Source organism: Glycine max, chromosome 4 (genome assembly GCF_000004515.6).
Source record: "Glycine max cultivar Williams 82 chromosome 4, Glycine_max_v4.0, whole genome shotgun sequence".
NCBI lineage: Eukaryota > Viridiplantae > Streptophyta > Magnoliopsida > Fabales > Fabaceae > Glycine > Glycine max.
In genome coordinates, this window is record NC_016091.4 from 2,522,917 (window position 1) to 2,535,145 (window position 12,229).

Below are 12,229 nucleotides of genomic sequence, written 5' to 3' on the forward strand. Positions count from 1 at the left end.
GCTCTAAATATAATGGAGGAGGAGCAAATAACTTTTTCAAGCACCAGCAACAACATTGAATTATAGCACAAAAGGCTCGAATATTTCCACCTTGCAGGACTTCCATACATGCAGAAACATGCCTTGGTGAAAGATGCGTCATTGCTTGAAGACAAACTGTCTGATTGTGTAGCTTGTCAATATGGCAAGCAAATTAGATTACCATTTTCCCAAACAACGTGGAGAGCAACACAAAAATTGCAGTTAGTACATACATATGTCGGAGGACCTCAGAGAACAACATTTTTAAATGGTAGCAGATATTATATTACATTTATTGATTATTATTCCAGATAGATTTATTTCTTTAAATCCAAGACTGAGGTAGCTAACATATTCTGAAAATATAAAGCATTGATGGAGAATCAAAGTGGTTGCAGGTTATGCACAATAAGATCAGATAATGGAAAGGAATATGCAAATGACACCTTTCACAAATTTTGTGAAGAAGCTGGCATAGAGCACCAACTCATTGTACTGTACACCCCACAACAGAATGGTGTAAGTGAGAGAAAAAATAGAAGTATCACGAAGATGACAAGGTGTATGTTGTATGAAAAGGAGTTGCTAAAGAAGCTGTGGGCAGAGGCTACAAGTATTGCGGTATTTTTGCTTAATAGGTTACCATCCAGAATGCTGAATAAAAAAACCCCATTTGAAGGCTGGTTTGGTTACAAACTAGATTTGCAGAATCTGAAATTTTTTTGTTGTTTAATGTATCTTACTACAACCAGACTCGACATCATATTTGCAGTAAGTATGCTCTCAAGATTTATGCATTGTGCTAGTGAAGTGCACCTTCAAGCTATCAAACGGATTGTAAGATATGTCAAAGGGACTGTGGAATATGGTGTCAAGTACACTCACTCTCAGAATTTTCAGTTTCATGGTTATTCTGACAGTGATTTTGGTGGTTCAATTGATGATATGAAAAGTACAACAGGTTATTGTTTCAGCTTTGGTTCGAGTATGTTTTCTTAGAGTTCAAAAAAGCAATACATATTGGCTCAAAGCACAGTTGAGGCAGAATATGTGGCAGCCATTGTAGCTATGAATCAAGCTATTTGGCTAAGGGGTATACTTGCTTATTTACATATGGAACAAAAGTAACCTACACAGATTCTTGTTGATAATCAAGCAGCTATTTCCATTTCAAATAATCCTATTTTTCATGGCCGGACCAAGCATTTCAAGATCAAGTTGTTTTTTTTAAGGGAAGCATAGAGAGAAGGTGAAGTCAAACTAATTTACTGCAGAACTGAAGATCAAAGTGCAAATATCTTAACAAAAGCTCTTCCAAAGGCTAGATTTGAAGTTTTAAGAAATAAACTAGATGTATGCAACCATTGAGGTAAGAATGAGATTTGTTGAAACTGTGTCTACAATAGTTACATACGTGAATGTTTTAACTAATTTTTTAAATTTCAAAATTGTTTATTACTTAGGATATATTTTAGGAGTTATGATTCTATTTTTATCATATTAAAAACTGTTTTATTCATGTCTAAAAATAAAAGATTTTCTATTTTGTATATTTAATTTTATCTCTATTTAAAGAGTAAATGAATAACAACTATGTATCGTTCGAAAATATATCTATTCTTCTTTTATCTTTTTATCTAATCTTCAACAAATTTATATCTTTCCGATTGAGAGAGATAAAAAATGAATAACTTGAGAAAATATGATATTCAATGGCTGTTTTTACTATTAACTAGTGGGCCCGTCTTTGGGACAATTTCATCTTTACATTTATAGAAACAGAAACACAAGGCAACGATGCTTTGCCTATATATTATATGGAAAGAAAAAACAAAAAAGTGAATAAAATATCTTATGGTACGAAGCCAAGCATCCAACATATATTATTTATTGGTAAATCACACTTCACTGCAGACTCAGAGCCTTCATCCTGCATTATGATAAAAATACAATCAGACTCAAGCAAGAAACAACAATAACAACAATCAAATATGACAATAATCTTCATAACAATAAACTAGCTTTGACACAATACTGCATTGGGCAAATATTATGGTAATGATTAAATATAAAGTAAACAATGGTTGTTTAAATTACCTGGTTTCTTCATCCATGTAACCGTAGCCTCTTGCAGCACTTCGGTAATTGGGGAGGGGCACGTGACCTTCCTCTATCTTCTTCACATCTTCCACGAGCTTCTCATAATGCCTTTTCACTTCCTCCACCGTTTTTCCTCCGACGGCCCTGGCCACCGTGTGCCACCTATCTGGGGTGTCCTTGTCGAAGATGGCAAGGGCATTCTCAAATCTCTTGTTCTGCTTCGGAGTCCAACCCTGGCTTGAGGCCATTGTTGTAGCAACACACACTCAATCAATGAAAATTAAGTGTTACAAATTAAAGAGCTGTGATTTTGAGGGGACTAACATTGGTACCCTTTATATAGTAGTTGGGGTATAAAGTGTTTGAGTTGGAGGTTGTGTTGTGTACTTGATGCTCATGCTAGCCGTTGCTTTCCGAACAAAACTGCGGGACAGATTCTGAAATTCCTAGATACCGACGTGGTTTTCTTTAACTTTCTCCTAATTTTAATTGCATGTTTTTTTTTTAATATAATTACCTTAAGGCTTAATTAACCTCTAAGAAATGTAACCAAAAATTGCCTTAATCGAGAAAGGTGTGTTGCCTCCTGTGAATTTCACTCATTCATTCTTGTGAATTCCTTGTCACATCACATGCATGCCTTCCGTACAGAATTTAACATAATTAAGACACCGTTTTAATTTCTGTCCAAGGCAAGATTTGATTTTGATCCTCATGGAATTTCATGTTCATGCTGTCAGTTCCCTGTCCTGGCATGGATATATATGCCCTTAAACTACGGATCTAAACTAACTATATATGCAAAAGAAAATGATCTCTAGTATGTTCCGAAACGGACCAGCTAGAGACACGATTTTTCACATCTAAATAAACGTTACTATTTCTTACTTTTAACGTTTTTCTTTTCTCACATTAGGGACATCATTTGTTGGTTTTAGAAGGTGTGAGCTTCTCGCTCCACCAAAGAAATGTCTGTATATGATTAAACAGTTTCTTCAACCGAAAAACCTGGGAATTTACAGTCTTTACTCGATCCTGCCGTTTGGATACAAGTTAGCTAGATGCAGTTCTTCGTGAACTATTTCTCTAATTAGAACGAGCTTTAATCAGTTAAGTAACTCATGCTGATATTCAATGGAAATTTTCAAAACGTGAATTATCCAAGTGATTTTAATCAAAGATCAATACCAAAAGTATTTAAAGGAATATATTTTTGTAATTGATAAATATATTACTCAAATTTCCAAATTTGAACGCTAAGTAGTAAACTTAGCTAGGCAGCATATTAATTAGCACCTACTTGACTAGAGTTATTGGCATTCAAAGTTGAATTTTATCAAGGCTCTAGGACATCCAATTTTTATGTTTATGTTTGCGTGGATATGATACGTGCATCATATACAAAATGCATAATTGTAATTCTGCAAATTCAATTTAGAACATTTTTTTTAGAAAATTATTATAAACAAAATAAAAATTATAAATCATTTTCATTTTAAATGAATTATTGTCAACAAATAAAATAGCATCAACTCATTTGATCATTCAAATTAAAAAGGACAATTTGCATTGTTTAATTCATAAAGGGGCTGCTTCTATATTTTAATATTACACCCACATACTTCTATGTCTCGTGTATCATGTGCAGTGATGTTGGGTATTGATAACTTTGAAAAAGGTTTAGATATTGAAGCAAATGAAAATCGTGCGAGCTTGCATTTTGATTTGTGGTGACACGTAGGGCTGTGAAGATCTTAACTTGCACGGTAGAGAGGACAGGTGGGTCCAGCAGCTTAGTCCATAACCAGCAGCAGGGTTCACGGGCGTAGGTAGGTGCCTTGCGTCTATGTAGAAAATTTCACGCCAAGAGTACCACCTTGGACTATAGCTGTGTATGGATCATCAGACACAAAACCAACAAAAGTGCTTTTTATCTTTTCAGCTGTTTCCTCTCTGTAATTTCTGTCCTTTGCAAAACAGTACCACATTTTCATCTTATACATCACTCAATTTTGTTTCAAGTGAGTCGAGCTAACGATAGCAACATAAAACAAACTTAACAGTGAAGTCGCGTTGCTAGAGACTTCAGCTTCTATAAAACGCTCCTACTCTTCCTAGCTAGTGTTCAAAGCACCCAAAGTGCCTAACTTAATTACTTTGCCACTTCTTACTTCTTACTCCCTCCTAATTAACACTCGTTGAAATCCCTATCAAACTTTAATCTATTATGACAAATTCATAATGTCACACTACATATATTTATTGCATTATGGTTTATGTACATATATACGATTCCAACTATATTAAGCATATATAGTGCACCTAGAGAAATATTGCGGAGCCACAATGGGAGAGACATGTATGCAGCGTGGCTATATTTTGGTTTATCAAATGAAGCAAAGAAAAAAAAAAAAAAAAAGCTAGCTGTATGTTAGCGTTATCTTAAAGTTAATCTTGTCCCGGCCGGAGAAAATAATTAAATAAAGGTTAGAACTTAGAAGGCTAGGAAAGTGAACCTCAGAGATTAGACGACATAGGACACTTTCCATCTGTTTTACATTAACATATATAATGTAATCTCAAATCTAGTATCTTACAAGATGAGCAACCGAAAGTGCTTCCGTAATAAATGGTTTATTTTACATTGAATGAAAGCGACAGAACAAAAAAAAGGGAAAAATTATGTGGCCCGGAATAGAATTTTTGTATCTACTTTCTCACTTCTCTTCACAAGGATGGATATGCATGCTCGAACAAAATACAGAACCACACATATAACTTAAATTGGTGGCTGAATTTCATCCTTGGAGCTGCCACCAACAATGTTCATTGAAGATTAATTTAAAGATGACTAGTATTAGTAATTTATTGTAATGGGTATATGGTATATTATATGATGATTGACCTTGTTCAAAATAACAAAACAGAAAAGAGCTCCACCAAGAAACATTTCTACTTTATTTGATCCGTAGCAGGAGGTGAGGTGATGCTGATACAATCAGAATCCTTATCATCCACGCATATCCCTTAGCAGAATTTATCTCTGAATTGAGCTTCCCTTTCTGTTTCAGAAGCTTTATGAGAACTCCACTACCGATTCAAGTTGGCATTGGGGGCCACTGCATTGATTTCTAACCAACCATGGGTTAGTATCCATGCTTAGATTCCAAAACCTAGATGCTTTGAAAGCTGTAGTCAAAGGGACTCACCGTCTAAATTTGCTCAGCTAGCATAGTACCGCATAATAGCCAATGGATCTAATTCGGAGACAGCAAAAAACAAAAAATATGTTTAGTCAGACTAGACTAATTTAATTACATTCCTTTCACCTATATATTATCTGATGCTAGTATGCTACGAAGACATAATTTGCACCAAGAAAATAATTAACTAGAAACTAAAAGTTTCCAGTGCAAACCTCCTATCATTTATGCTAAAACACAGTGCATTATCCCATCTTCGCCATGAATCCATGACAACTAAGAATATAGTGAGATTTCAACTCATGTAAGCAGAGACAAGAAGAGACCATAATCACTGTTTACATTATTTCCTGTTTATATAAATTTCTCCTTAAATATTTAAAGAAAAGGAAAATACTAAACTAGAGGTATTCCGAACCGTATTAAATGATTGATGAGAGAAATTTATCACTCATAATAACTCTAATAGAATCGAGAGAAAGAAAGAAAAAATAAATAAATAAGAAGGTAGAATGAATATAATTTTTCTAATAACTTAAAATCAACTTATAACTTTTGGAAAAGTTAAATAACAGAATTATAAAAGTTAAATACACAAATTGATTTTAACTTGTGTGAGAAATTCAATTTATTTTACAATCTTATTCTCTGCTCCTAGGAGCACTTATGAAATGTTTATACAATTATAGTGATACGGGGGTATGGCGATTGGATACAGAGGGTTATTGAGAAAATAATAATGTAACCATGCATGGAAGAGATTGTTGTCTGCTATCTTGAATTCATACTTCACATTTCAATATGCCTTTTGCAGCACCGATAATTTGTTGAAACAGGCTGTTCAACTTGGACATATAGGAAGAAGAGGATGAGGAGGAGGATATATCCTAAGAGATATCTATCATCAGTTGAATAAACTTGGAATCCTTATCATCCATGTTTATTTTCCACTATAAACCAATCACCAGGGCATGAACAATTGTTCTTTCTTTACAACTAGTAGTGCTCTATTTTCTTCGTGAGGTCCCTTCTTCACAAGTTGAAGGATATATACCCTTGATCTTATTATAGATGTTACGCCCGTATTGCTACTCCAAACAAGTTTCAATCAAGTCTTTGCGCAGTCACAAAGTATTTAGAATTGGAGGAATATTATTGATCGACAAAGAGAAGCCATAAAGTGAAAAACTCTAAAGAAAAATTCCATACTGACCCATTAACTCTCTGATGCTGTGTTTGACATATATAACGTTAACGTTAGCACCAAGCTGGATTTAATTTGATATGATTTAACTTCACATTATATATTATGCAAATATCATTTTTTATGTTTGGAACTTCACTAAGTCAGCTAGTGTACGTAAATAAGTATATGACTTAGTGTACGTAAATAAGTATATGACTTAGTGTACGTAAATAAGTATATATCCTGTTATAAAAATGACTTGATACAAAGTGAGAGTGATATATAGTGTCTTCGACTCTTGGAGCGAAAAGGAAAATACAACTAAGAGTACAAAAATAAGTATATATACCTGTCGTAAAACCTTATGTTTATATTTACAGAATTAAGAACTAAGATAATGGATAAGATTTTATACCAATGAGCTTGGATCAGTAAGAATATACTATTTAAAAATTTAGGCCGTGTTTGGCACATCTTTCCAGTCACTTCTAAATTTTTTTACTAACTTAATTAAAAATTATTTTTAGTAATATTTGGCAAAAACAAGTTTTTTTAATAGTTATGTAACATTTTTTAAAAATGCTAATTTTTAATTAGCTATTGATTTTTTTTAAAAAAAAATTGTCCTTAAAATATTTATAAGATTCTCTTTTATTTCTTTTTATGTAACGCTGGATTTTATAGGTTAAATTTTATTATATTTTTTGTTCTCTTCTTTCACTCATAATAAGTCATAAGTAGGGTTTTATTATTTTTACTATTTTACATAAGATGCTACCCTTTTATTATATAAAATGTTGATAATGATAGATAATAATTTATTTTATTTTCTATTATTATTTGAATATTTTTATATTACACTATTTATTTTAATTATTATATTATTTATAATATTTATTTTATTATTCAGGCATTAAACTTCAAGATATTTATACATTGTTTATTTTAACCATTCCTCTATTTCTATTATTTTTAACATTATACTTCAAGATAATTTAACATTATACCATTATATATACCATTAAATTTGATTAGAAATACTTTAAAATGTATTATTTGAAAGTAAAAAGAAAAGAAAATAACATAATTGATCTACAAACAAAAAATTACAAGAATTTGAAAACTAAAATCATAAACACCCAAAATATGCTTTTATCAATAAAATAAAAATACTATATAAGCATTTCTTTTTCACTCATTTTATATTTATTAATTACTTTAACAAATAATTTTATTAAATAATTATAATTTAATAAGTTAACTTCACAATTTTTAACTATATTAGCCACCAACTTTCAGTTGTCAATTATTTTCTCAGCTTTTAATTAACTTTTTGGTTATTTTGTCATACATAACCTTGATATAAAAGACAAATATCAACCATAGGCAAATTAAAGAAATAAAAGTAAAAAAAATGTTTATATATTACAAGTATAATAATTATTTAACATTTACGTTTAGCAATAATTAAAACTGTTTAATAAAACGTACTTAATGTTTGTTAAACATGTTCTCTTTTTTTTCGAAGCGTTGTCGAACATGTTCTTATAGCATTGCTTTAACAAGTTCTTTAAACAATATATTTAAGTTGAATTACAAATCAAATTTTACTCATGGAATACATTGAAGATTATATAATTGAATTTATTTTATATAAATAAATAATTATTATATATTGCTACTAGAATAATTTAAATGACTAAATAATAAAGATAACAATGAGAAAATTTGAACTTTTGAAACGTACGTAAATTAAATAAAAAATTATTAAAACCTAAACAAATTATACACGATTAAATAAAATAAATTCCAATTTTATAATTTTGTTGCATAAAATAATTTGTTTATAAATCAAATCATTTAATTCCAGAAGAAAAGTGAAAACGTCAGGAACCAAATTTAATAATCTCCGACAAAAAGAAAATAAGCAGAAAAGCGTATAAATGTTCCTTTGAGATAAATGTCATGGTAGTGGGGATGTTATTGAGTAATTGCGATAATAGAATATGCCATGGGGCTATTGATCAACTTAGTAAATTTCATTAGTCAGTTTTTTCCTTCATTCGGGTATTATAACTTGAAAATCACATAACATATGGCTGTTGTTTTCTATCTGGTCAGTTTGACATCAGAGATTTCCCGATAAAAGATTCAGTTATATGAGATGAGTTAAATTCTATTTTATTGGATGTCCCTTTTTGTTATATATTCCCGTCAAATGACATGAAGGCAATTAATACTTTGTTTTCTTTTCATCTGATTATCCAATCCAACCCCAAGGGGGAATCAGGTATATGTACAATTTAAACCGTATAAACAACCCCAGAAACATATTATTTATTAACTTGTGTTGTAATATGTGACTAGCTAGTGTGTATGAATTTGCCCAATAATTAAGGAAATGAGACCGATAAGAAGGTTCACATCATTTTTTTAAAATATTCTAAAATAATGATACTTTGACATGTGGCATGTTTACAGAGTTATGAATTAATTCTTTTTATCACAGACAAATAATGATGGTGATTGGTGGTGGATCACCTGCAAGAACTTTGACACTAGAGTTAATGAAATTAAAAGTCGGTTAAGAGTTTTAAGATGACAAAAATTAGAGAAAAGTCTATACCTTTTTCGTGCATATTTTTCTGTTATACTAGATTTTAGATCCGTGTATCTTAAATTATATATTTTTATTTAATATTTATATAAAAACTATATCTATACATTAATAAAAAAAATTTAAATATTTAGTAGCATATTAAATATAATTATATTAAAATTGAGAAATATATTTAATTATATTTTTTATTGAGGAATTATTGTCTTAAAAATTAAGTCTAATAAAATTCATTTTTATTTTTTTCTTTTTCTAATTAATAATAGTGATGTAATAATGTATAAATTAAAAAAATTAATAAATCTAAATTTATCACTATTTAAATGTAAGCACTCATCTCTGTTATTATGAATACTATGTTTATATGTACTTTCATTTTTTGTGTTTATAATTAATAATTTTTAACTATTTTTAATGCAAAAGATAAAATTTTATTTTTAAATCATATTTTTAATCATTTTGAAAATAATAATAATAATTAATATTATAAAATCTATAACAATAATTTGAATATAATTAAATTAAAAAATTAAGAATACTAATATATATATATATATATATATATATATATATATATATTTACATAATAACTTATTGTTTAATTTTATTCTTAATTATTAATTTAAAATAAAGTTATATCATAAATAAAATTAATATTTAATTATCAAAATTATATAATAACTTAATTCTTCATTAAATACAATTAGAAACATTAAATTCAATTAAATCTGACAATTATTGAAAAGTTGAATGATCGATCTAACTGTTAGATGTTAGAAAAAGTTAAAGTGAAGTTTATGTATAGGTAATGCGTTTCATTCCTACATGGAGGTGATATATTTGTGATAACAAATTGATACTTGATCATTTTGATCCTACAATTCCCATTGTTGATTGCATATTTTTAGGCATTTGTTATTGTTTGTTGCGGGTGTAGGGTATGCTTTAGTCATTAGGGCTTACATGGCCTTATGCTGATAGATATGAGTTAGATTCCCTGAGAACTAATGGGTTCTTCATTGAATAGGCTTCATGTAGTTTTATGGTGGTTTGATTTCCTTTCCTTGGGGTAGACCTTACCAGAACAATTGTACCACAAATTAGAGGCTTGCCTTGAGGTGAGGCTTCAGAGCCATTTCATGTCATGCCCCAAGGTCAAGTTTTTGAAATTGGTGAATTGAAAGGCTTCAGAGCCATTTTTTTTCATTACTGTAATTCCACATTTCTACCTCTCTCTTGCTTGCCTTATTTTCTTTGACTCTACAATGCTAGCTTATATATATATGTCTAGTACCTTTTTTCTACCTTTGTCCATGTAACTAAAAGTACAGAGCTTGCAATCATACAATGGAACACATTATAAAGAACATGAACCAATCTTGAGAATCACTATTTTAGAGTATGCAACTATTTAAAAGCTTAAAAATGACAAAGTTTGCACATCAGAAGTAACATTATCAGAAGGACAAATTACCAGAAGCATATTCAACTGATCAAAGTGTAATAAGATCAGAAACATAATCAGAAGATGGAACCTGAGTAGAACATGATCAAATGGTAGCCATATCAGAAACTACATAAGATCATAAGTTATGTCATAAGATGCAAATTGAACAAGGATTTTGAAGCAACATATGAGTTTACTCATAGAATTGAACAAGTTTATGAATGTGCAGCCACTGATCATTTAACATGTTAGCAGAATTGTTTCTTGGCAAGCTCTAGTAAACTAGAGTTGATTAGCTTAAACTTATGAGTGAGTGGGAGAGTTCACTAAGGCAGAAAAATTAAGCAAGAACGAGCGTCATTTTGGGGGTACTGAGGCGTGTTTAGCCAGAACTTCTGGGTTGGTTCTCATTAATGATTTCCCCTTTCATTCTTTATTTTATCTCTTGCGATTTCTGTCTTGTTCTCTTATCTCCCAGGACTTCAATATGGTTTAATCTTCCAACTGATTCAAACTTTGTTTAAGTGAAAGCTTTATTCTTTTCCGATGTAGGACTGTTAAAGGTCTATATGTAGTTCTCTTTATCTTTCAACTTTATTTTCTGTCTCTTCCAATCTCACTGTTTTGCTAAGCCTTTTTCCAAATGCCTAACAATAGAGAAACAAGGAGGTTAATAACCGATGTTACTCCTTAATATCATTTCTTCCGTATAAAATTCAAGGTACTACCATTATTTGTATTCACTTTACTTGAGGTATATTCCAAGAAGGGCTAAAATATTAGGACTATATTGGAACTTTTAAGTATCTTACAGTATAAGTTTTGTTATGTCTAGGTGAATTGGGATTGACTAAATACTAACATTAGTGTAATGCTATTTGTGTATTGAATATTCATAATGATAATTTTGTTGTGTTTGATATCAATACAAAACCATAATTTTGGTTTTAGATTCAAGTATGATCTTGTTCAGGGTCATGGCTATGGCAGGGCCAACAAAGGCCATTCATTGTCTTAGGCCTCCTCCAAACTGTTAGTTTATAATAATTGATTGAGCATTTTAAAAGAAAATGAATTAAAAGAAATATTATATCAATCTTGAAAGTTTTTGTAAACATTAATGATATTAGTGGTCTTAAATTGTTTCGTGAAACAAATATAATAAAAAAAGTACTAACAAAAAAAAATTAATGTTTTATTAGAAATATTAAATTATATTTTAAAAGATTAATTCATTTTACATGCATGCAATGTTTACATAATATTGTTAATAATATTAGTAATTATAATAGTAATTGTTTTCATTTTCAAAAGAAAATATTTTTTTTTTAAATTAACTTGAGATAAATTATATTACAAAAATATTGGTTAAATGAATTCTTATTGAATGAGATGTCTAAATTGTTTAATTATTAAATTTTAATTAACAATTTTTCAAATACAAAATTTGCCTAAGGCCTATAAAATTCTATACACGTCCTGAACTTGTTGGAACTAGAGAAGATTCTCAGCCTTGTGCTACAGTAATTTTTTTAATCAAATTCTAATGATGAAAATTGATGTTAAGGCTAAAGATTAAATAAGCATGCATCGTTGAAGAAAATATTATATAGCATTAATTAAAATTATGAACTAAATCAGGGGACAGATACAAA

The 12,229-nt window shown here is 29.9% G+C and overlaps 1 protein-coding gene across 1 annotated transcript; it reads right to left on the bottom strand.

The window, feature by feature from the left end:
- Nucleotides 1-1,693: 1,693 nt before the first annotated feature.
- Nucleotides 1,694-2,531, bottom strand: LOC100794970 (protein RADIALIS-like 3). The gene is made up of 2 exons (XM_003523781.5): nucleotides 2,119-2,531; nucleotides 1,694-1,951 (listed from the first exon to the last, which is right to left on the bottom strand). The coding sequence occupies exons 1-2, from the start codon at nucleotides 2,367-2,369 to the stop codon at nucleotides 1,927-1,929; spliced, it is 276 nt and encodes a 91-aa protein (XP_003523829.1). The 5' UTR covers nucleotides 2,370-2,531; the 3' UTR covers nucleotides 1,694-1,926.
- Between the last annotated feature and the right edge of the window lie 9,698 nt (nucleotides 2,532-12,229).

Coding starts and splice junctions, on each gene's coding strand:
- LOC100794970 (XM_003523781.5), bottom strand. CDS start 2,369: ATGGCCTCAAGCCAGGGTTGGACTCCGAAGCAGAACAAGAGATTTGAG. Junction 1,952..2,118: donor TACATGGATGAAGAAACCAG/GTAATTTAAACA, acceptor ATCATAATGCAG/GATGAAGGCTCTGAGTCTGC.